General features: G+C 42.6%; 1 protein-coding gene across 3 annotated transcripts in view; it reads left to right on the top strand.

The window, feature by feature from the left end:
* The first annotated feature begins 9,456 nt into the window (after positions 1-9,456).
* Positions 9,457-26,740, top strand: part of midn (midnolin) — a 25,702-nt gene continuing 8,418 nt past the window's right edge. Inside the window, exons 1-7 of one of the 3 annotated variants that reach the window (XM_008338546.3) lie at positions 9,457-9,780; positions 11,648-11,876; positions 13,562-13,649; positions 13,799-13,861; positions 23,100-23,651; positions 24,870-24,993; positions 25,086-25,409. In XM_008338546.3, coding sequence (XP_008336768.1) covers positions 11,656-11,876; positions 13,562-13,649; positions 13,799-13,861; positions 23,100-23,651; positions 24,870-24,993; positions 25,086-25,409 — 1,372 coding nt within the window. In that variant the 5' untranslated portion in view covers positions 9,457-9,780; positions 11,648-11,655. Of the gene's footprint in view, positions 9,781-9,818; positions 11,877-13,561; positions 13,650-13,798; positions 13,862-23,099; positions 23,652-24,869; positions 24,994-25,085; positions 25,410-26,740 lie in introns of those variants that run through there. The other 2 variants (XM_025054082.1, XM_008338547.3) reach the window with 2 other exon arrangements.

Here is a 26,740-nt window from a genome sequence, read left to right as displayed (position 1 = left end):
GGTAACTGCAGAGCAATGTTGACTGTTCTTTCAGCTCCGTGCTGCTAAACTTGGCACAGACAACATCCCAAACAAGGCACCAAATGCTGATCCCTCAGCGCTGATGACGTCTGATTGCTCTGCTGTTTCGCAGGGTACGTCATCACTTGGATGATTGCAGTCTGTACACTCTCTCCTGTGTCATGTAACCTTGTCCGTTAGTATCTAGGTTTTTTTCTGCTTCCTGGGACTTTTTCACAAAGATGGTCGGGGGTGGCAGTGTACTCTTCCGACACCTTACTATCTTAATACTTTGAAGCCATAAAAGTACTAAACAGTAGGAACTAAATGTGTGTTTGTGTGTGTCAACACTCTGAAAGAGGAATTAAAGCAGAGATTCAAATAAAGCATACGACGGCCTCTGTGGTCACCTTCCTTCCTATTACGCTGTCGAAAACTTGGTGTCGTTGTTTCTGCTCTGCCACATGTGCTTTTTGAAACTTTCCAATTGACTCAGGATTTCTCCAAATGTTGACACTAATGAGCGTGTTTGTTTGTGATATTGCGGTGAAAGTACTGTCATGACAGGTCTGTGTTAACCGATGGACGTTGATGATATGTCACTCACACATTAAGCATATAATATATAACATTAGGAAGAATTAGAAAGGGGTTTCTGCTACTTCCTTTTATGTCTCTGCGGCTTTTCAGTCACAAGACTCCACTGAACTGAGAAGGAAAATATGCCCACAAGCTAGGAATCACAAAGAAGGCAGATACAGTATACGTCCCTGAACATGCATGGACTGGCTCTGGATTCCATGCCTGTAGTGTCATACTGGTGGCACCTGTGTGGAGCATTGGCTTGTACATTATATACCGGAATATTATTCAAAAACACACATCACTGTTTTTCTACCTGCTTCAGAAACCCATGCTCTTTTTTAAAGTACTTTCTTTTTACGTAGTTAGCCGTTAGCTCGGAATGGCTACGCCATCATATCTCTACCCTCTTTTCCAGACGTGCAACATAGTGGACAGATAGTTTCCAAGTGTGCATTAAAACACTTGGAGTTTTACACCTCAGAGGAAAATACTTCCACTACAACAACCCATATGACCCTGCTCTTCAGGGCTGCGTTGTGCTCGCAGTCCGATTGGCAAATAGCTCTTATTGCATGAGGACGTGTTTCATGTGAGTTCACTCCAGGCCAGACATCCTCTGAATGCAACTACTGGTTGATTGCACATTGGAGGCTTGGGAGGAGGGGGCTGTTCCATGACTACAAATAGAAAACCAATGTACTCTTTAATGTCTGTGAAAAGGTCAAATAGATGGATTCTAGTAACGGAACACTAGTACATACAATAGTTATTTATGGTACTTTAAGTCAGCATGAGTTTCTCATATCAACTGGCATATCTCACATACCTATAGCTTAGCTAGCATGCTATATGTTCTTTATCAGTGTGAGAAAAAAACACAGGGTATGCAACTAGATATACGATATATTTATTAATTAAATATGACCTTAACATGACCATAAATAGGTGCAACAGGCAGCATGCATATCCTGCTTAAACTGACATATAGAAATAAACAACCATGCAGACACGAGCACATACCTGAAGACATGGCTTAATAACTCAACTGTAACAAAATGAGGGGGCGGGCTGTGGGGGGTTCTGTTTGTAAACAGGAAGTGAAAAGTTCTTAATCCGTCTACTACTGTTTTGTTGTTGTTGTTATGGTGAGATTGTGATTGTAGGAAATGATATCGTGATTGATCACCACAAATGAATGTACTCGTCCAGATAGAGATAGTGTAACCTTTGTGCAAGGCAAAAGCACAAATAATGGTTGACTGTAACACACGTCATGTGTGACTACATTCATTGTTGATCTAGTGCACACCAGCGTGTGAAAGCCCGTTTCCGATAAACATCTAGATGCATGGGTTCATGACAGCTGATTAAATACTTCCTTTGTGAGGAAAAGGTTCATCTACAGCCTCGCCTTTGTTCATTAGTCTGATGCTGCAGATACCAGGCGTCAGCCTTCCTTTGTGTGACTTACTTTTGCTTTATGATCGTCCGCCCATATTAAGTAATGTTTAACCAGGCGTCATAGGTGGGACTCTCGAAGTGGCGCTGGCATTTGGTTTGTTTTTAAAACAAATGTTAATGTGTTGAAAACCCCTTTCACCGAGTAGTTTCCACCCATTTATGAACAAAGTAGAGAACAATAAGGACGGGGTACAATGAACGTTTTTGGGAATTACTTGCTATTGTGAAACAACAGAGGCAACACTGCCTGGAAAGTCAGTAGAGGTGGGGGTGGAAAAAGAGTGGAAACCCATGTGGTGGGAGTCCAGAGCCAGAGAGGACAGGAATGAGTGACGTTGTCAGTGGGGATGGAGGGCTATTTTGAGGATACGGTAGGTAGGGAGAAGGCCGCTGCACCGTGAGTACTCCCCTGTGCTGACGTCACAGATGAGATCAACTCTCTGTATAGCCTGCCAGCTCCATCATGTGACCTGCAATGACCTTTGCTACCAGTGATTAGATTACTGCGTGTAACTGCAGAGAAAAGAACTGGTGTTGGAAAATCAGAGAGGAAAATGAAAAAATAGGAAAAATGAACTAACTGACTTTATAAAGAAAAAGAGAGAGAGAGAGAGAGTCAGAAGGAACATACGCAGTATGAGTGAAATGACCCAGGTTGAAGGACAAGAGGAAAACAGAGGAGACAGAAAAACACAGAACAATCAGCCAGGATTGAATCAGCCCGCGGCCTTGAATACCCCTAAGTGTGGGCTGAAGAAGATTTGGTGGGCAAGGACTCTGTGTGGGTGTGTGTGGAAGCATTCAACCATGTGGGAGGAGAGCAGGATTTGGCAAGTTCAGAACTTGCTTGCACCAACAAAGGAAATGCCTGCATCTGGTATTCATCAGTGTGTACTGTATGAACACACACCAACCCACACTGCTGCTCTGTCCTATCTGTTGTCACAAGTGCAAGGAGTACTGGTGAGCATGATAACATGTTGGTCTTAAGCAGATTTGGTGTCCTCTCCAAACACACACACACACACACGCACACACACACTGACCTCTAAGAGCAAATTTTCTTACAACTGATCCTAGTCAGTGAATGAGCGGAACACTTGCAAAAGTAATCTTTGTTTTTACCAGAAGTAATATGCAATAAGTCCATTGTGCATTGCCAAAACCACCTACCCAGCCACCCACACTTCCTGCCCTGAGTCTCTCTCACTCCTCTACTTTCTCCAGCCACTCTGTCTCTCTCACACACTCACACTTGTTCTGCTCTGTTCTATTTTATACCCTGCGCGCTGACACCTAACCTTTGTCGGACCACCAGTCTATCTGGCACTACGCTGTGGGCTGTCAAACAGACACATAAACAAACTCATACTAACAACCTTCCAGCTTGGCCCAGTTTCACAGCTAGAAAGGTTCTTATCGTGCCTGGCTTGTGTCCTGTGGGTGGATTTCATTAGCTTATTTAGCACATTCAACCCAGTTCCAGGCTGAGTTCTATTGTGGGCCTTTTAGTGTGAGCAGACCGACTCTGTAAAAGGCTACAATTATCAAGTCTGCTTTGTGGGGGTGTTGAATTTACACCATTTTGATGAGTCTGTGTGGAAGTGGGTGACCAGCCTGGATCTTTGGTTTGCAGCAAAACTAGTGTCCCGTGAGCTGTGCAGCATCATGACACAAGAATGTGAGCGAGACAAATGGTTTGCCACACATGAACGGTGTTAGTAGCCGAGTGTGAACTTTCCTGCTACAAACGTGATAGGACACTGTATACTGAGAATAGTCGTGTGGAGGCTGGAAATACTTAATGCTTCCACATACGTAGTACATGCAGGAACTACAAACTGGGTTAATTGTTTTTTGTTTTTTTTAAATTATAAATGTAGTTATGCACAAGTGCCTTTAATCACTGGAATAGCTGTGTTAGCGTTAGCAAGTTAGCCAGCAAGGAAGTTACATTTACTTCCTTTATTGCTCTGTTTATGGCAAGTATTACATTGGAAATGTTTTCCTAGTGATTATAAAAATGATCTTGTGGTTAACTGTGTTGGTATAGGGCAGACAATAGGAGAAGTTGACCATCACCTCATTTTAATCTAATGTTTTTCTTTTGACTTATCCTATGAGTTGTGACATCACCAACACAGGAGCACAGGAACCAGGTGACATTTATTAAAATTGTGATTTCTGTCTTCTGATTTTGTCTTATTTTCTTTTACCACTGGTCAGTGATTAAAGGTTTCATTTTAATCGCTATGAAATGTGGAATTCAAGTCCACCTAGTCCTTACCTCTCAGCCCTGGTGAAACAATGGGATTGGCTGCATCAGAAAGGACACTGTGAGTAACATTTTAAGTAATGGTAGACAAATACGTAATTATTACACACCGACAGAAGTTCAACAGACAGTTAAGAAGATCAGGGTCATCTGGTTTATTTGTCCAAGGGCAGAATGTTAAGTAAAGTTGATGTTTATGTAACCGTAGATGAAGAGCCTAGGGAGTATGTCTAATTTACTAGCTTGTGCTACTAATGCTACGTCACAGTCGGAGCTCGTAGTCGAACATGCAGAGAGCACAGGACAAAGTCATCTTAACATACACGTGTTCGTCCGCTATTTATCATGTGACCTTGTAGTTAGCTTTCTGGCAGAAGATTCAACATTTCTTGGTAACCTGCTTATTATTTTTAATGCGGGAAACAGGCGTCAGCAAAAAATACCATAAATAAATAGCCTTTTGTATAAAAAAACTGTAAATGTTTTTGTCGTGACTTAGGCAAGAGTAAATACCAGGTACTGAACGTGACACTGAAACAAAACATTAACAGTACGCTGCTCACACACACACACACACACACACACACATATGATGAATGTGTAGTCTAGGTTGTGAAATGTTTGGCCTGTATTCAGTCAGCCTGCAGGCACGGTGCTGTATAGAGGTTGACGTGATTAGTCATCACTCGCTCACGAAATCTGCAACAAATTAAGAAGGTGAACTTTACAGTATGTACCCGGCTTGATGTTGTTATGATTCATGTCAGCCAATAAATCTACACTTGCAATGTGAACACAAGAAATATCCACTTCCTGAAAAGTTTTAGTCAAAAGTTTTCAGGGTTAAAGCTGACCGTCATGACTGGCTGTAATTGGAAACGGCTGTGTCTCAAAATGTTCCTGGCTTGAATGCTCAAAAGTTACTGTAAACTGTGACTAAGTAATAATCTGAAGTGACACTTTTTCTTTTCCTGTCCCATCTTTGCACATTTTGAACATTTTCTCCCTTTCTCTCTGAAGCTCGAGCTCTGACACTCTCCGTGCCACATTGTCTGCTTCGGTTTGTAAAGCAGTAGAGTTCGAAATGAGTCATCAGTCATCTGTGCTGTGAGCCTGGACAGAAAGCATGGCACTTCAAACAGGGCTCCTTCTGCAGGTGTGGAATCAGAAGCTGTGTCCACAATGAAATTCCACTCCTACTCAACTTATCGCCTCCTTTCAGTCTGCCAGTTTTTTTTGTTTTTTTTACCCAGTCGTGTCCTCAGTGCTTTTGATCTCCATTCCCATATTTACCCGTCAGTTATTTTTTACATGCAACGCCGAGTTCAGCTGTCGCAGGTCGTCTGGAACATTTATAATTGTTCTTATTGTTACCAGTACAGTATAGTCTGGTTACACAGGGACAGGGGTTGCCAAAGCACTTCAGGCGAGACATGGAACAAAAAGAAATCCATCAGTCATGTACAACTATAGATCATATACGACCTTTAGTGTTTTGTGGTGAGGCACCATCTCCTATGAATTTGTTGAGAACGTCTTGTTCCATTTCACGTGGGAACTGGTTACTGAGCGTAAAAATAGTCACGTGGTACTATATGTGGAAGATGGCTTTGTTTACATACATGGGTTGTACTGTACATCATACATTGGATTGTGCTACATTCACTGTCTTTCATTTGTGTTGTTTTTTGGGACCTTTTTGTCCAGCAGTATGGCTCCCTAGTGTAATTCAGAGTCTTTTGAGGTTTTTTGTGCAAGATCATGATGTTAACTCTGTGTTAGCGTAGCTGAACGACATAAGTACTGATGTACAGTATGTGAGTTCAGACTTACAGCAAAAATCAAGTTACATTGCACTGTAGGAATGGAATGTTGACATAAGCCAAGGGCTTATGTCAACCTACAGTCCCATAATGTATTCTTCACATGGAAAAACACATCCTTATTTTTTGTGTTGAAACATCACAGTGAGTACAGGATCATTTAACATCTAACCTCAGCTTACATGAGATAAAATAGGTGGATCATTCAGTTTTACTGGACTGGTGTTGGTAAGTAAGTTTGTCATTATTTTTGCTAGAGAAAATATGAAAAAAACTATATATATATATATATATATATAGTTATGTTTTTTCTGCAACTTGAAAACTCAAATAATAATACTATTTGTGAGTGGGTTTGAGGAGAGAAGGCCATGTTTAATGGGAGGGGTCTTAGTCCTTGGAGGAAGGCCCAAAATATTTGACTATTTGACCCTGCTCTAGGATATTTGGCAATATTTGCCTCTTTTCAGACTGTTCCGGGTCGTTTTCAGTTGGTAAGTTAGTGGCCTTTACTGTATGACTGCTGGGATTGTCTCCTGTTACTTCACGACCCTGGAAAGGATAAAATAGTAGAAGATTAAATAATCAATCAATTAATCATCATAATTTTTATGTTGCATTACCCATGGGTTCAGTAAATTAACTATTTACTGTCCTTCTACCACATTTTTCTGCTTGATGTTTTTATGAATATAATTATTTACATATGTGAAGCCAGAAAATGGATTTCCGTTTTATATTTTTAAAGGCAACTCACACCTTTTTGTCAGCTTGTCAAGTATGTGAGCATGTTTTTGAGTCAGCTGCAGGTGTTGAGGTTGTGGACTCGGTGTTACGATGATGAGGTGTGTCACCCAACACAATTGTGAATCAGGACGAAATGGTGGCAGGAGAACAACAGAGCCAGGATGAGTGTGATGGGTATGGTTCATGTTCCTCCTGAGGCAGAGGGCGGTATACTCATGACTTTGATGGATAGGAATGTTGCTTACCCTCCCACACACACACGCCCACACATGTCCCACACACTCAAGCTCTCACACAACAACTTGTGTGTTTTTGCTTACACATGGACACACAAGTACGAGGTTAAAGACGGGCATGCACACAGTCAAGTACAGCCTTCTCCGTCCAAACCGATCTGATATCCAGTGTGAAGTGTTTATAACTCACCCACGCAGCCTTCCTCCCATGTCAATAAGCTTTTCCCATAAGTGCTGTATATGTGATTCATTATCATGTAGATGTGCACGTGGGAGCATATGAGGGTTGCTCTTGTCTCCTCCATCACAAGTTACCCATGTGCATCATTACTGTACCATGAACAACATAGTGAAAAATATGTGGCTTTTAAAATATATGATGACAAATGTGAGCATTACCGTAGAGGTTTTTACTTGATATGGTTCGATTAGCCACATTATTAGAGATGGAATTATATTACAATATTAGATATTAACAAATGATGTAGTAAAAGCAGGTCTTAACCCAGAATGCCGGGAAACTCTAACACTACATGCCCTACCTCTGTTTACTCACTGCACAGGTCTAACTATGGTAGATGAGGTCAGAGAGTTGTGCGTGACCTTGGCTGAGTTCACACCCAAACTTGCTTATGAACACAAGTCGTATCACTGCTGACAAAAAGTTGGCTCCCAGGTGAATGGAATGAAAAACACCAGTGCAGATTGGCTTCCTCTCTGTACAGACGTCTTGTACCGAGTTATTTTCAAGGTCTCATGTTTCCGCCAGGCCGCAAAACAAGAAACAGAGCGGGACAATTCAAAGGTGCAACTGTTGACTAGGACAAAGGGTTGTGTTTCTGTGCAGCTAGGACTTGAACTAACTCCTCTCACTTTGTTCTCCTGAGTCAGCATTTTCCATGGAGATAGTAAAGAGATGGAGGCACATAAAGAGCCAGAGAGAGAGAGGACTGCTGGGGCCGGGCAAAGACTGCTACCTTCATCAGATTGTTGAATCTTTTAGAGATAAGGTCTTTTTTTTTTCCAGATACAATGCTTCCTCTTTCTCTCTTTCTCACACACGCGTCCGCACCTACCTTGCAGGAATCATTTTCCAGACAGTGTGATAATATGCTGGTGGGGCACGATGTCCACTGCACTACACTGAGGAATGTGTCTCTGTCATCAGACAGACTGTGCTGAACCTGAGGCTTGTGGGAAGTTCACTTGTTGGCTGGTTATAGTCAGACTAATAAATGTCAAGTCAGAAATGACCCTTTATACTGCATATTGCACAACAGTTTCCTCTTTTCTCCTTCACAGTAACACATTACACAATGTACATTTATGCAAACAGTGAAGAAAAGTAAACAGTCTGGGCCTGTTAATGTTTAGTCGAACTTTTATTTAAATAAAACTATTACCTAAAATCCTATGTTCTAGCATTTGTGGTGGTTTATGCTTTGATTTAACTACATCCATCGTCCATCCCTGATACCTGTAACAACACAAAAAATGTACTGCAACCTTATAAGAGTTCCAAACAAATGACAGTGTTGTGCAATAGATTGTTTACGACAGTGCTTTAAGGATCGTCTACAGCTGGTTGCCACAGTACCTGAAAAGTCTCACTCCAAACCAGTTTGAGTTTCAATGGAATTTAAATAGGTAGTTACCACTATTACTTAATTCATTTTCAAATAATTAGAAATAATTAAACTAAATATTTAATTGTCACAACATCCTGGGCTCTCATGCAGGACTTACTACATCAATTAATATCCAGTCCCAAAAAAAAAAATTGCAAAAATGCAAACTTCATATAAGAACACCCCTGATTTGACCCATAACGTGAACCTGATAAGTACACCAACCCCAGTTCCTGGAATCCCCAGGATCCGTTTCTGCTGGTGTGATGTTAACTGCAAAATGCTCGATTAGAAATTGCATTGTGGGTGTGTTTGTTTATCAGTGTGACGTGCTTTCGTATCCTAGCAGCATGTTTACCTGCCCTGTTACCAGGTAACATTTTTCTACGCAGTCAAAATATGGCAACGCCCCCGGCTTCTTTAAATCATTTTTTCATTGACTGTTTTAAAGGTGGAAGGACCGCGTGTTGGTTATATTTAGTTTCTATTTATGCAAGAGCGTCTATCAAAAGTCATTGTGTCGATGCAGTGCTGACACACTAATGTTTTTCTGCTGCTGCTAATTGCCAGGCAGAATTCTTTCCCAGCGGGAACAGCTGCCAGTAAATGCACGAGCGTGGCCTCCTTAAACCACATGCTGACATAACAAGTGCGACGCTCTCCTCCCATATATCCAGCAGACCTAGACTGTGTAAGGTGGCTGTGTGAGGTGGCTCACCTTCATTACCAGCAGAAGTAGCGGTGTGCCAACAGCACACACTGCCTTCATCAGCGGCTTCTCATTGGCCAGTGGGAGCCGGTACTCGCTACGTCACGTAGTGCGCTGGGCACGCCGGGACTGGCAAGAGAGAATAAACTGGGGAGAAAACGACAGGAGCTTTCATAGACAGCAACGACACCCGTGGATGTACGAGTGGAATTATTCATCTGATCTGAGTTTTCACTTTACATACCAAAGCTGGGGGAACCGACTGGGACGAAAGTGACACAAGCGCGAAGCTTCACAGTTTTCGCCACAATATTAGGTGAGTACACTTAGTGGATTCATACTTTACTCCTGTTAACACACTGTCTGGGACGCTGTGTACCAGTAAACAGATTTTCGCCGGGACAATATTGTTTTGTTGGCTACGTAATCGATTTGCCCGCCAGTGATCAATCCCGGATCGATAAAAGCAGTCAGATAGAATAAACTCTGAGGCAATAATCGATTCCATATTCAGTCGACAATAGTCTGACACCTTTTTTCCTCATTTATACTAAGCTGACAGCTTGTCCCTGGTCTAATTTTTTGGTTTAAAGAATAGCGGCAATATTCGGAATAACACGGGCGCAACACCAGTCCCGGTTTTTAAAATAATAATCTCGTTTTATGTTTGATTCTGTATGACGAGCGCCATGATGTGACGTTTTATTTTATTTTTACGAATACCTTAATTTGAGAATTACAATTGTAAACATTTTATTTTATGTTAGTGGACTCCCTCTTGGCCACTGGGTGGCAGAAGTGTGTCGTTTTTACTACGATGGAGTCTGGTGTAGGAAGTATCGTCTGCTGATTTATTATTTTTTGTTGGGCAGTTTTGCTGTGCATTTAAATCTTCTCATTTTTATTGCTGAAAACGACCCGACAACGGTTGCGACTTCTGTTTTAAAGATAAAAACCCATACATTTGTATTTACTGTACGACTCTAGCATGTTTAGCATGTGTTTCTCGTAAACTCTGTTTTAAAGAGAAACACGGTTACTTAATATCAGAATCAGAATTACTTTGATTGATTTCCGAAGTAAGTTCACGGGTATATACCTTGTGTAAGAAATGTGTTTTAAAAATAGAACAAAAGCACCAAGCGTAGCAGGTTACAAAAATTACGCACTGTTTTTCAGAACAGTGGCATTCTTGTTTTATTTTAACTCTCAAACGCTCAACCTCCGTAGAGATGTGACCATACATAAAATACAACACTATTTTATTATGGACATAAAAGAAATCGATACAAATGAGTAATCGGGGCAAATCAGTTGTTGGTAGGAAGATATTAAGTAAAAAAACGTGCTTTTGTAAAGGACCTTGTAAAAGTACAGTGGTTGTTATCTTGAGGACACTGTGTATTTGCCATATACTGTAATTTATTATGAATGGCTTTAACTCGCCTGCCCTGCACGTGGGTGTGGAGCAAAGTCAGCCATTGGCTGGGAACAACAGCGTCCTGACGGAGCTCTCTTCTAATTGGCTGAGCCGCCTAGGGCTGCTGTGGGCGTATTTATCGAAGGTGGAAGTGGGATACTTTTGTGACAATGTTCATTGTGGATATTTTCGCCGTAGCAGCCGCCGTGGGTGTGAGTGCGCAGCGCGGAGCCTCTCGCCACTACTCCTGAATTTGAGGCTTTGCTGCTCACGGAGCAACTGCTGTTTTCTTTTTCCTTCTTCAAAAGGGTACTTTGTTATTTTTTACTAGACACAATAATTACTCTTGTGTTTTGTTTCTGAACGATAAATAAGCGCCCTTGGCAATTATAGATAACAACAACAGCTCTTAGTCTCTGCCTGGTATTTGCACATCCCATGTAGCAATCAGGAGGAGTTTCGCCTGCGCAAGAAAAGGGGCAACAAAGAGAACAGATCAAACGAAGAGAAAAGAAGGGCGAGCCATATGTAGTTTACATTCCTGTGGGATATTTGATATCGACCGGAGAGGAGACGGACTGGGTTTTATTCCCACCATCCGAGAGAGAGAGAGAGATAGAGAAAGAGAGATAGCTCTCTGAATGCTGCCTTTCATTACAAAGCTGAACAAGGGACGGTAGCCGACGCGACGGGACCACCTTCCCCCATTTTTTCCTCCATAACCGCGGCTCTGCTCGTCTCGTCTGCCCTCTTCTGACCACAGGTTATCGGATGGACCAGCACCCGAACACCCGGAGCTGCACTAGTCGTGGTGCTCCGACCTGCGAGGCCGTCCCGACTGAGCCCTCCATGAATCTTTACATCCACTCCACCACTGGCACACGCTTCGAGCTCTCCCTGCCCCTGGAGGAGACCGTGGAGGGCCTGAAGAAGAGGCTGTCGCAAAGACTCAAAGTACCAAAAGAGAGACTCGCGCTGCTGCACAAAGAAACGTGAGTATGAATGCATATGTTTATCCGTCCACGACAGGGACTTATCATAAAAGGAGTAAATTATTATTATTATTATATAATCGAACTGCTGTCGATTGCTTATTTTTCTTTCGCTAAATTTCGACCAGTTTCTATGTCTGTTAAACTCAGTAGAGCCTTTTCTAAGTGATCCGAGTTCGACTGCATCTACCCTGAAGCCACACAGGGAAGTGTTTCAAATCCACACTTTTTGAATTAATAGTTTTATTTAAATCGTCAAGCTCTCAGTGGCTTCTGACCCAACCTTGGCTTCTTTGGTGGTCAATACTTTCAAGGAAACCACTGACCACTGTATTGGAATTATTCACATAGGGGACACACCGGTCACCGGAGTAGTATTGACAACAAGGACGATCTGCAGACTTGCATTGATTCATCCTTGCTGCATTATAAATACAGAAGCCTGACTGAACTGCTAATCCTGTGCAGCTCATGGGCATTAAACATTGATAGACACACTCGCACATACTCATTTACTGTGTTATTACGGGTACATATATTTGTTCTACGTGATTTTATAGTGTTATTCTATCATAAAAGTGTTTGCTAAGGTAGGGATAGGTTGTAAGTGCGTATCTTCAACCAGCTAGACTTTAGTCTCTTTCTGAAAGAGCTGATTCTCTTATTGAGTTTCTGGGTGTGAATGCGTGAGCTGGTCAGTTGCCTGGTCAGAGGAAGGAGCAGTATGGGAGAGGCATTACAAAAAGCCTTCGTTATTCAAAGCCTTTAAAAACCCTGCAGTATTATCCCACGTGACCAGGGTTAAGTAAAACAAACTAACAATAGGGCAGGCGATGTTATGCAAAACAAATGGGTGGTGGTGGTTTATTTGCAAACTGTCAGCTTTGTTTTCCAACCCCCTTATCCCTTACCAGTCACTGTAATTACCACATAAATCACACCATCTTTTATCACCTAAAACCCTTCTCCCTAATCCTCTACTGTCTCTTATACCTCAGACCTGTAGCAAAGCAGCATTCAAGGTCTTTGTTCAACTATTTTAAGATATGGGTCAGAAGTGTACCTCAGGGTTTTCTAAACATCCTGTTTAAAGCTGTAGGTGGTAGGAAAAAAAAGAAAAGACCTTAACTTAGACTCCAGGTGTTTTGGTGCATCATCAGAATAGCAGGCATTTTTGTGTTGTCGACCAGGCATGATACTGTGCGTGAAACTCTACTTTTATTTTTATGTGAGTGTTTATTGTCGTTTTCCCCCCCTCAAAATGGTAGTACAAGGTGCCATAATGATCTCAATGTCATCTGTGAACTTTACTCTAGCAGTGCCAGTAATGTGATCACCGCAGTACAGTTAAGTATCAAAAACACAATGGTTTTGATTTCAGTGCGCAGTTTGGCTCCTCATTTTTACAACTCAAAACACAAACGAAAATGCCCACCTTCACTTAGGCAAGTGGCAGCAGTACCAAACATCCGCCGCGAACAATTGTCAAGCTCCACCGTACTAGAAATTGAAATATGACAGCCAAATCAATACTTTTCTTTCATGGTGCTTTAACCCACGGCTCCATCTGAAACAAGGTTTGAAGTCTGTCTGCTCCCCTTAGCTAAAGGGTGTTTGTGTGTCTGAAGAAAGAAGGGAGGTATTGTCAGCACACTCTAATTATCTTGTTCTCTTCATCCCTGCAGGCGACTAAGTTCAGGAAAACTCCAGGATTTTGGCATCTCTGATGGGAGCAAGTTAACACTTGTACCAACAGTTGAAGCAGGATTAATGGTGAGACCTGTCTGACTTATTTGAATTTTAGTGTGCATGACTAATATCATTTTAAAATTGCAGGTTCTTAGTATTTCCAATAGATCACTTTGACGTCTACCGATCATTGTTCATCGTTAATAGTGCATGAATTATTTGTCTCTGTGCAGTCTCAAGCATCAAGACCAGAGCAGTCAGTAATGCAGGCTTTGGAGAGCCTAACAGAAACTCAGGTAAGACGGTTACTGTTCCCTGGTTATTGACCTTGAAGGAAATCTTGTTGCACAGTTTTTTTATTCACTTGGCTACAGTCTTGACTGCACTCTAGACTGTTTCTGTGGGGGTTGAGGTAGTACTAGCCTTGGTTAAGTACAGAACAGCAGTCACAGCTCTGACAGAGCCTCACAGATGGGAGATGCAGTCTGTTTTTAATGTACAGTACAGGAAGCCTAAGTGAAAGGAAGCATGGGCTAATTTGTAGGTGACTTATGTCTACCTTTCTATTTCATTTTTATTCTTTTTACCCCATCCCCCCCTTCGTGTGTTATTGTCCCATATGCACCTTCACACTTAAACACACACACACATACACGCACCATCACATACACATACACAAAACAGACAAGTTTCCAGGAAGTGTGCAGTGGCCGCCGCTAGAAACAGTGTGGTCTGACTAACTCATAAACAGAGCACAAGCTCATCGGGCGACTGCCTTTTTCACTCACAATTAGCATAGGTTTCCAGGAAGCCCTGCATGCACAGTCAGGTCTACACCTTGATGTGCATCGAAATGCCTCTGAAGGCCCATTAAAACACTGTATGTATTTGACTCACTCTGGAATGACTCATACATGTGATCGATCAGTTAAAGGCACACAGTGCTGAAGCGAGCGTGTGACCGAGCCACAGCGGCTCCAAGGCTGAACGCACACAGACAACAGTGTGACGTATGAAACACTGTGCAGCTGACTGACTCAGATCAACTTCCTTTGTAGTGTTTGGTAACACTGTGATGTACGTAGCTGCACCAATGACGCGCTGCTGGCTGGTGTCTAAAGCACAAGGTGGTGAAATCAGATGCCGAGTTGCGTGTGTCAGCAGTTCAGCGGTTGCCAAATAAATTACTCTAAATTGGTAATTCACATTTTGTGCAGTGAAACCACCGAAAGTGAGAAATACTGGTGTTTTGTGGCTTTTGTGCCTGCTGATAATATTTGCGGTGGACGCCCTGGCCATGTGATTGAACTCTTGTAGTGTGACAGCAGATGACTAATGTAGAGGGACATGCACATCTGGTCACATGGTGTGTGCAGTATATAAGAGTAGAAGAAGGCTTTGCCCCTACCCTATACTGTAATACTATAGACATGACAGTATATTGGGTTATTTTTAAATGTAGCTGTAGGAAAACTATCGGCATAGTAAACACACAATGCTTTAACATTGTGATCTAGATCTACTAGAAGAGGAAATAAAAGCAAAATTAAATGAACCACGGCCTTGAATATTTGCATGTGAATTGTTAATAAAATACATACAGTACTGTCAATGTGTTTATTTATCTTGTATTTTGATATAATACAAGATAATTTGATATAATTATATTATTATTATATAACTCTGATATTATTATCACGACCTGGCGAGCAGCTAGCAGGGCTTGAGATGGTGTGAGTTATTCTTACCTGCTTTACCTGGGCCTCTAATAGTTTAAACAATGTTGAATATCGCAAAGCACAACGCCCCAAAAACTTCTGTCACATTTAACCGTGAAATAGTTTTACCTTATCACCCTGAATTGCTGTTTCATACAAATTAAGGTTCAATCTCTTAAGCATCAGTTTTATCAAGGGAAATCTGATTTACCGTGTTTTTTTTAGAGAAATGTTTCCTCTTTATAATTCATGAAGTGAAAGAGAAACACTTTAGACTACTGAACTAAGAGTAAGATTAGAAAATAGAATAAACACAAAAGCTCTCCCCCATTTCCTCTTTCCTGTCCAACTGTGGGCCTATCAAAAATCAATCAATGCACTTAGCTATTAAAGTGTCCAGCATGAAAATGTATATTCTTATACACCCAAAATAACCTATGAAGGAGCTGTGGCCTGGCTGTAAGTAGTAGCATTAGAAGTCCATGGTTTGGAAACCTGGAACGTTTGACTCCTTTCCACTCGTCTCCGCTTCAGTCATGTGAGGTCTTATTACCAGATCAGGTGTTTTCTCTGGAAGTAAAGCTGTAATAGTGGAAAGCAAAGGGGGTCATCTCATACTCATGAACCCCATTACATTTTTGGTAGTTTAGCATAGATGGTTAAACTGTACGGCAACACTCGAGAGCTCTCACAGCTGTTTCACACATTTGCAGCCCTGAAAATCTTGTGTTGTGAAGAAGTATGGCCAAAATTATTGTGCTTGGGTTTTACTTACTACTTAGATCTATTTTAAACCATTTTCATCATTCTATTTAACAGCCCTTAAGGGGTTAATAATTACAATGTGCTGCTGTTGTGCAAATCCATCAAAAATGCATGTGACTGTCCCCACTTTTCTGACCCCGAAATGACATCTAAACTGATACCGCCTTAAAGTTCCCTGCAAAAACTCTTGTTATTACTATCAAAAATTCTCTGCGTCTGCTAAATATTGGTTTGGTGTGCAGCCCATTTACACTGTCATGGACAGATATATATATATATATATATATATATATATACACACAAATGTATACATGTGAGTAAGATGAGCAGTGAACCAGAAATGAAAGCAATATTCACAGTTTCGCATATGCTGGCACTCACATGCATTGATCCTGGTATTTGACAGAAAGAGAAGGATTATATGTTTCTCTCAGCACACAGGGACTATTTGCTCATTGATGCACATTGATGTTAGAATAAAAGCCAGGCAGGCAGGCATCAGCATCACCATCCCCCCGCTGCCCTTCCCCCATGCAGCCACCTCTTTGTTCCTGTCTTAGAGCAAACCTGCCCAGCTGACAAACCCTCAGACACATGGAGGATCATACTTTTGAGTTTGGCTGTCCTCTTAAATTAATCTGGCTTGACATAGATATGAAGGCAGAAGCCCCACCCACATGAAAGCAGGTGAAGCAACACATTTGCGTTTAAAATCAATGCATCGACGGTCCAGCTGGAGCCTAGCACAGGCATCAGATTGACATTTTTTTAAACCTCACCATAGATTGCTTTGGGAGGAGTATGTGTGCTGCTATTCTCCAGTAGGTGTCTTTGTGGATTCTGTCGCCACATATCTGAACAGGCACTTACATTCTTCCCTATAGAAAGGTTTGTAGGTATGGTTTTGTTCAGGAACAAGCCAGCTGATTCTAATTATATAAATGGACACTTCTCTCAGACACCAGCACCTCATTTTCCCTGCTCTGCCTCCCGTATGGGGCGCCTCAGTGGGATCGAAAAATGAAGAAAAAAAAATAAAGGAAAAGCTTTGTGTGTGTGCAAGAATTGAGCATATGGACAATTAATTATGTCATGTGCTATCATGACTGTGTGATAAACAGTTTGTGCATTTCATTTTTCACACTAAACACCACTCTGACTCGATCTTCAGAAATCTAAATTAGTAACTGAATTGGCTGAATTTGAACTGATTACTAAGTAGTGAGTTGGTACATTGGTTGGTACATTGGTCAGTGAAAAATTAATTGATTAAACGTGTGTCTGCATTATACCCACTACTATTGAAATGGTCTTCTTGGTCTATATACCTGCAGTTTAAAATAGGCTGTTTTGCTCCCTGGTATGTATGAAATTGGGATAATATTGCTGCCATGTTAGCACAAAAAAGTTTTCACAATGAGCTTACTTACACTTAACTGTTGCAATGCTGCCCTAGTCGTGTCATGTGACAACTGCCAGTATGATGGCGCAACATCAAGGACATCCTCTGAAACACGACGACAAAACAGAATAAGGCTGCACCACTGGCATACAAAAAATGGCAGTTGGACTAATAGGTGTTTGTAACATGTAACTGGTTTAAGGGGGATTCATTGCCCAATTAGAGCAAGTGCTCACATGTTGTATATATGAGTGTGTGTGCACATGCACCAGTGTCCTTCTCTAGTGTCTGTATCTGTGCATGAGAGCTCACTCAGAGGTCAGGTACGGACCACCTTCCTGCTTTTGAGGAGTGACTATTGTCCTCCTTTCCCGGGTGACAATGAGCTTTTGTTATTCAACAATCAAGCATCGTGACTAGTTGGTTGACATTGTGGGAGGACTGAGGTCAGGAGTATTACAGCTGATCTTCTACTCACCTTATAATCAGTTTTCTCCTACCTGCACTTATCTAACTTTATTGCAAACAGAAGAGGCTCTACTTTTCAGGACCAATTGCACTGCTGCACATAAAGGTTAGATGTATCCAATTGCTGTATTTATTTGTTCTTTTTTTAGACTTTCCATACAAAATGATCTTAATCAGGAATCAAGGCGTGTGTAAGCAGCAGTTAGACAATTAAGATGTTAGTCTTCTGTTCAGAGATAGAGCTGGTGAAGGAAGGTTGGGGGATGCTCACACGGCTAATGTGTGTGCTTGTGTATCAACTTGCCATAACAGAGCAGTTTTTGGCAAAGAATAAGTGAAGGGTGTGTCCTTGTGAACTCGATCATACAAAACTTTCTAAATCATAAATCTTTGTACCTCATCAATCAAATTGGGGTTAAAACCAGCTGGTTGTTTTTTTTTTTGTTTTTTTTTTTGGTCTTTTATGGGCTACCTCCTTCTTTTAAGGCCATGAATTGAATGCCTATCTTTGTTATTGCGGGATCTGGCTGCTTTTAAGATTTAGAGCATGATGCAAGTCATTGATTTTTCTTTTTTTTTGTTCTCTCTTTGAGAGTCTGTTATTGCATCTTTAGCCAGCATGTGTTTGTACTGCGAATATTAATCGTGTTCTGGAGCGATCAAAACATCTAGGTCGATAGGCAGGTTTATAAGCAGCTTTTTGAACGTGTACACTACTTTACCTGGGAGTCTGACGAGTCTGATGAGCAGCACTTGGAAAAAAAAAATGGCTCTGAGAAAGGAAGATACCCTTACTCCCGGCTTCCCCTTCTCCACCCTCCTGTCCTGCCCCGCAACCGTCTACCCACATTTCTTTGGCACTAGCTGTTCATGAATGTCAGCTCAGTGGAGCCTCTGTCTTTCCTTTTCGGTCCATCCCCAGCTCTCTCTTCCTTCCTCACTTCTTATCTCCCTCCTTTAGCTTGCTTAGTGTGCAAAGGAAGAACGACTGCAAATGAGTTCCTTGAACCACAGGGACCCCAATAAATAAAACTGTCAGCCAGAGATGTTGAAAAAAGAGGAAGAAGCCGGAGGCACACTCTCACTGAATATTTCATCACCCGCCATCAGCAGCACCACCACTCTTCTGACACCCTACCCCCATCACCCACATCCCCCATCACCCATCCCCCCGCTAACCTAGCTCCTTTCCTCGCTCATGCCATCCTCCCCCTTTTGTCCTCCATCTTTTTCGACTCCTTCATATCATATTCCCTTCTGCATTACAGAACATAGAAACAACAAAGCTGCCCAATAAAGAATGCCCCAGTCTTCTGGACCACACTGAATAAAATTGAAATGGTTGCTGAAATCAGCCAAGGGGCCATTACTCTACAACAAACAAGGTTCATAAAAAAAAAAGTCACCCTGTCAATCTGTGACATCTAACATATGGACTTGTGTTTAAAACAGACACCTAGCTACTGTATGTTGTGTATGTTGTTTCCAGCCGACACACCTTGGGCTGGTCTTTTCTCATACCACTGCATCAGAGAAGGGAACAATAAAGGGCTGGTTTCCCTGTGTCTGCCGAAACAGAACAAAAAGGAGGCCCTCCCCTCTCTTTGCTTTGTCTTTGACACAGAAAAACCTCTCCACATCGACAACTATAGGTTACTTTTGTAAAGATGGTCTTTATACACTGGTAGAAAAGCTGTTGAAGAAATAGGAATTAAAGGCGAAGCCGTAGAAGCTTTTGTTTGCCTGTGATGTTCCAGAAGGCTTTATCTCATGTCGGCCCTGATGTCAGTGGTAGCAAGCCACATTGGCTTTCTTGGCTGTGCTCCGGAGAACAGACAGACATGTTTGGACTGGAGCTGAGTTGCTAGCTGAGACCTCTGGGAATCATTTGCTTCCCCGCTCTCTAGTAGTAGAGAACCACCCCCATCTACCCCCTCGAACGCACAGAAACATTCACTGCCCGTCCTTTTCTTCCAGTTTCTGTCCGTCTGGAAGAAGCTTGTTGTTACCTGATCACTCTCGCCTATCAAGCCTTTGGCAAACAGGCAGGTTGTGCTATATCACCCTTCGCCTCCTCCCCTCCCTCAGGAAACAAGCACTATTTCAGGTGTTCCACTCCACAGCCCCCGGCTACAAGCTGCAAAAGCTGTTTGCTTTCCTTTTCTCTGACTGTTGTGAAAATAGCGTGTCCATTGAAAGAAGTGCAAATTTCCACAGTGAAACTGGGTAATTCTATACCTGGAGGTTGACTTCTGCTGCTGTTGTTTATCTTTCCAGGAAAAAGAAAGTGACCAAATAGATTGCGGTTGTCGAAATGTCCTCTGTCATTTACCCTGCAAATTAGAAGTCTGTGTTTATGTGGGTTTGCGTGCCTTTTAATCTCTCTCCCCAAGATGAAGTTGTGATGCTGGGCGTGTTATGTGTAAAGACCCCATATGAGTCACATGCATATATCACAGAGGAGACCTTTCCACACACACTTTTTTAGCCTTTATGTATGTAAGAGTCATCTATACTCGTGTGAGCAACCTCCAAATTGACTTTTGGAGTCAGTGACTAAGACGCTACAATAAGGAGTGACACAAATTGACTGCAGGAGGAAAAGCAGAATGGAAAATAAATGTAGGGGTAAGAGCTTGCCTCTAATGCAGGCTTATTTTAAGTCTGCCTTGTGGTGTTGGACGTGCAGTAGGAGTGCATGAATTTCATCTTTGTGATTTTGAATAATCCAAACTAGTCATTATAAGGGTAATCAAGCCTCCTCTGTTTTTACCGCTGTCACTCATTATCAGCCCTCTTCTCTCATACTGGCCTGCACACAAACACACACAACGTAAAACCCTCTGCTATAGCAAAAAAAAACAAAACATCACTAACTGCAATCCTTGTGAATTTTCTTGTTGGAAAAAATATATACACTATATAAAGCATGTCTTCATGAAGAAATCCAAGAACAGAATGTATTCAACATTCCCTGTTTCTAAAAAATAACTGTTCCCTGCTGATGAAAACAAATAGATTATGCATGCAGTATGAGCAGGTATTACAGGCGGTTTAAATTATACCACGGGCAAACACCTTCTGGCTTCTCGTGGCTTTTTTCTCCCCGTTCCTCCTCCCTCTCCTTCTTAAACAGGGTTTACAGTCTCCCTTGGGGCACTGACTTCTCATAGATCCACCCAGGTCTGTTTGTTGTTAGTTAGCAAACTGTCAACTCTGTTTCTTGACGCCTATCCGTCATCAGCGTAGTCAGCAGTTTTTTCTTATCTGTCACACACCTAGCAAATTTGTGATTCCACCCAAGGCTGTAAGAAAACACATACACACACACACCTTGTGTATTAGGTGACCTTTTATGCATAGACTTTGTTATAGTAGTCTCACATAAAACCCTACTCCTCCTTCCATTCTTGCTTCACACCCTGCCCCAGGTCTGTTGAATTTATTGTCTTACCACGATGGGGTGATCATGGTGGGTGTGGACTATATCAACAGGCCATTAGTGACAGAGTTTACTCACTGAAAGTCTAAGTTTCTGTTTAACCTGCTGCAGCCACTGTGCTGGTGTCTTTTTTCTCTGCTGCCATGTTCATTATCATGTTGTTCATGTTGAAATAAAGCCGTCAGAAAATCCAAACCCCCTCACCTGCTTCTGTTCTCCCTCCGTCCTCTTTTCCACACCATGTCAATATCAGTGTCTAAAGGTCACCCTGGCAACAGAGAGGCAGTGGTCGATAGAGAAATAAATAAGCAAGAGGGGAAAGAAGTAATGGAGGCCAAAGGCTGCTGGTTCACCAGGTTAACATAGGATCCAACAGGCCATTAGTGACAGAGTTTACTCACTGAAAGTCTAAGTTTCTGTTTAACCTGCTGCAGCCACTGTGCTGGTGTCTTTTTTCTCTGCTGCCATGTTCATTATCATGTTGTTCATGTTGAAATAAAGCCGTCAGAAAATCCAAACCCCCTCACCTGCTTCTGTTCTCCCTCCGTCCTCTTTTCCACACCATGTCAATATCAGTGTCTAAAGGTCACCCTGGCAACAGAGAGGCAGTGGTCGATAGAGAAATAAATAAGCAAGAGGGGAAAGAAGTAATGGAGGCCAAAGGCTGCTGGTTCACCAGGTTAACTACAGGCCAACATCTCTGAAGCACACTCCAAAGGCTCCGTGGTCTTCAGGGAGTTAAGCCTGTGCTCTCTCTTCCTGGCTTCTTACCCCTGCCTTATTACTAGTTTTCTCTGCTTTCATTAGTTTTTAAATCTATCTCCCTTTCTCCTTCTCGTATAGCCCTTGATTGTTGCTTTTCCTATCCCGTGTCTCTCCTCCTTCTCTGCCACTCTGAGCACTGAAATCCCAATGGATTTTAAAGTTGTCGAATCCTTTTTTTTTCTTTTTTAGACAGTGCCGTCACTGTGTTTGCCCATTTTGTTTGCTTCTGGTTTGGGTAAACCAAAGAAGCCATTACTGATGAGTCTTGGTGGGCCAGAGAAGCTTTCTGACCATAAGATGACTCTCACAAGAATATGCATACACAAAGTAACACGTGCACGCTATTGACCACTGAGCAGCAATTCACAGTGAGTTTGTTGTAGCCTGCCGAAAGAGGACAAGAGAACTTTTGTTGCTTAATGTGAATCCCGAGCCAAGTAGTGACAACTTTTCTATAGTGTGTGTGTGTATTTGTGTGTCCATCCGGGCCATGGGTGGATCAGTGGAGGCCTTCAAACTCCGCTCTTGTCCCCCATTGCCAGAGCTCCAAAAATGGGCTGCCCTTCCAGTTCCGCTGCAGACACCGGACAATCGTCCATTCTGTGTTTGAGAGGCAGGCGGAGTGTATTTCCTGGACGTGGGACTGATTTTATTTATTTATTTATTTTTTCTATCAGGCCAAGGCTCAGACAGAAGGCTGGCCTTTGTCTCTTAGATCAATTACACTGCTAACTAACAACAGACTAAGTGGGGCAGTAGAAAGACAGGGTGGGCTTTATTCATGTATTTGTGTTCTGATAGTCCTCCTCATCCAGCAGATTGTATCTTGGACTATTTGTCTTTACTGTAAGTCCATAAGAGGGAAAGCTAAGGCATATATTTGTGAACATACCAACCACAGACAACTCCAACAGACCGGCATTAAATCAATATAAAGGCAACTTTCTAACATGTATTTTTTTAAATCATTGCAGGTCAGTGACTTCCTGTCCGGCCGTTCCCCCCTCACCCTGGCACTGCGTGTTGGCGATCACATGATGTTCGTTCAGCTGCAATTGGCGGCACAGCAGTCTGGGGGTCCTCAGCTCCAGCACAGACATCTTATAACCCGTGGCTCCTCGGACACCACAGCGGGACACCCTGCAGGACAGCCCCGTGTTCCCCACGCTCACCCACCCCTCCATCACCACCCCCATCAACCTCACAGTCATCCCAGCCCCCACTTAACCCATCCTCACATGGCCCCCTCCACCCCTTCCTCAGGCACCCATTCATTCAACTTGCCCACCACTCACCACCAGCCACTCCCACCCATGTACCACCAGTCACCCTCCCCTGCTCATTGTAGCTCTCCTACTATACCTCCTCCGCCCCATTCCCCTCGCCCATCACACATCCCTGGAGGTGTTTTCCGCTCTCCGGCTCATCACCACCACCACCATCACCACTACCATCAGCCTTCCTCAGGCCAACCCAGCCATGACGTCGGCCAGTCCAGCCCTGTAGCCCCAGTCTTGTGCCCAGAGGTAAGCCCAGCTGAAGCATTGGTTTATGTGTCCTGATTTTTCTGAACATCTCTCCTGAGCCCTCTTACGTGTCGAACATTGAACTAAATCTTCCCCCAAATTCCTCGGTTTAGTGGGATCTTCCTGTCGTGGGATGTTTAGGGGGAGATTTACACTTCATTTGTCCACACTAACAAAGTTAAATTGTTATTGAAGACCAGACTAACTCCTCCAAATGCATGCAACATGGCCAACATACACAATTAGACAGAAGGACATAACATTTATATAACCTCATCCTTCCCTGTGAAATGTTTAGGGAAGGAAGAAGGTCAGGAAAAGAATGTTGGTTTTTCAAGGAAAGACTGATAATTAACCTTTTTAGTCATTAGTCATTAACCTGTTAGAGCTATTTATTTTTCTTTGGTAACTTTAAGAACAGCTGCACACACTCATCACCACTATTCAAATTAGCTGTTGATGCATAGTCCTGAATCTCAAGTTCTACCCTCTGGTAATAGAATAAGAACCAGATGTTAGCTGAGTGTATGGGAGTTAACTGACTAACGCCTCCCACCGTAAAATACACAGACATAGATCAGTGAATTGGTAAGAAAATAAAAAGACCTCTTTTTCATAATAAGGTTTTTTTTTTTGTTTTTTTTTTGCAGTATATCGTTTGTTTTCAATTAAGTTGTACCTGTCAGGTTAAAGTGCAGTATCCAGGTTGGAAGGGAATTGTGAAAAAAAAAAAAAAACCCCTTTTTTAAAAAAAGGTTTTTTTTTTTTTTTTTTTTTTGCAGTATATCGTTTGTTTTCAATTAAGTTGTACCTGTCAGGTTAAAGTGCAGTATCCAGGTTGGCAACTTTGGCTTGGTCTCTGGTTTGCAGAGTTACAAGATATCGTGGGTGTTGGGAGCTGTCAGATGGTAGAAAGCTCAGGTTTCCTGTGTGCAAGGGTTTCTAATAAAGTCAGTCCTGACTGCTTTCTTACATACAGTTTCTTACATAGTTGCTTATAGTTGTTACAAAACCCTGATATAAAGGTCACTTACAGAACTCACAAAGAGAGCCTTGGAACAATGCTTTGGTGTTCGAATCAAGTCACAGCTCACAAGCTTGGTACTTAACAAACCACTTTGGACCTTGGAACATATTTGGTTTGTGTTCTTTTTTTTGGTTTTTGTAAGAGAAATGTTTATCTTTTCCAACCACCGTTGTACGTCTTTCCTCCTCCAGGCTAACTGCAGCACCAGTAGCCCTAAGAGTGGCACCAGTTCCTCATCACGCTCCCGCAAACCTGGGGCCATAATTGAAAGCTTTGTCAACCATGCTCCCGGAGTCTTCTCAGGGACCTTTTCAGGTATAAAAAAACTTTCTGTAAAATCTTGTCACAATGACTATTTGCACAAAAAGACCCATGTACTAATTTATCGTCTTCTTCATTTTTTTAAGGCACTTTGCACCCTAATTGCCAAGACAGCAACGGACGTCCTAGGCGTGATATCAGTACCATCCTGCAGATCCTCAACGATCTCCTGAGTGCAACACGGCATTACCAGGGCATGCCCCCCTCCCTTACCCAACTTCGATACCAGACCCAGTGCGGTTCACCTACTTCTCCGTCCCCCTCCCCACCACCTTCACCTCCAGTTGCTGGTGTGACAGGTCTTTCTGCCAAAGCTACCTCTGTGCCTCCCAGCAGCCCCAGCAGCCCTCTGCCGACACTTCATCCACTGGTGCAGTGCCAGAGCCAGATCCGCATGTGCAAGCCCCCTGGTGAGGGACACTATTACATATTCCTTCTGCTGATGCTAGCATGTCTGAACATAAACATGTACACATAAACTCTGACTTTGAGGGTGTGTGTCTGTCTGTGTATATGTTTTGTGTGCGTGGTTTGCAGGGTGTGCGCAAGGACTGTCACCTGGTCAGCTAGCTGATTTTGTTATAGCCTTGCCTACTTTTACTATTCGGACTTAGAATAGAAAGGGTCCCTTGTCACTTCTCAGTGAACACAGCTGACTTTGTTTTTTGCGCAACTCAGATACTGTTTAACCCTTTAAAGGTGGTTTGGACCAGGACGTTCTAAAATCCGGTGGAGAATGTTTTTTTTAATTATTTTGTTCATACTAGAACATACAAGAGAGTTGGTTGTTCTGTAAGTGCACTGGTGTCTTTTAGCTGTAGAAACAAAACACAGACTTCACCAGGAATGTCTAGTATTCCTCTACATATTCTGGGCGTCGTTACAAGTGCTCATTGAACAGTTGGAATAACAACATGATATTTTCCTAACTCAGGAAAGACCTTTCCTTCACTGCCACAGGCTGCTTCACCCATTCTCGTCATCCCTCTACGTCTGCACTCAACAGCCCCCACTGCTGTTTCCCCCATTTGCTGTCCAGAAACAGCTTTGTCTGTAGAATCCATCTCTCCCTCCCTCCCTCCCTCTGCTGCCTCCACCTCCCCCATCTCCCTTTCCATGCCTGTGTTGTGCATCAATACATCATCTGTGCTCATTTGGCCTTTTAAATAGATAGATTTAGTCTGAAATGCAGTTCTGAAAAGAGTTCTGCCTTGTGGGGAAGGGAGGGCTGCAAAAATCACAATGCTAAGCCTCCATTCATCAAGGAGTGGAACCACTTTACCTTTCTGTCCAACTTCCTGCTCACAATGTCCACTTTCAGAATGTGGAGTGATTGGGTATCCTGCCCAGCCCGGCACTGTTCAGCCCGCTAAGACAATGCATTTGCTGGATTTGCCGGAACAGAGGGCCCCATGGCTGTCTCTGTCCTGTTCCACATGGTGTCCTAAGAAAGCTGATGACTAAGCACTCTCTCAGACAAGGTGGGCTTATCAGCTGATGCCTGATGGAAGACTTATTGCACTTAACACAGGAGCTTAACTCTCAGAAACCTGCTTCACAGAAACCTGCCTTCATTCAGCCACAGGAATAACCTTCGCCTCCCGTCTGAGTGTGTGTGTGTGTGTGTGTGTGTTTGTGTGCAGTGAAACTCAGGGTGAGACAGCCTCTTGAAAATGTCACATAACTTGACTGTCTCCCGAGAGCCTTTACCCTTTCCACTTCAAGTTCATGTGCGAGAGAA

This window comes from Cynoglossus semilaevis, chromosome 2, assembly GCF_000523025.1.
Source record: "Cynoglossus semilaevis isolate Cse_v1.0 chromosome 2, Cse_v1.0, whole genome shotgun sequence".
In the NCBI taxonomy this organism is placed as follows: domain Eukaryota; kingdom Metazoa; phylum Chordata; class Actinopteri; order Pleuronectiformes; family Cynoglossidae; genus Cynoglossus; species Cynoglossus semilaevis.
The sequence above is the reverse complement of the archived record's forward strand: the minus strand, read 5'-3'. Positions and strand labels throughout refer to the sequence as shown.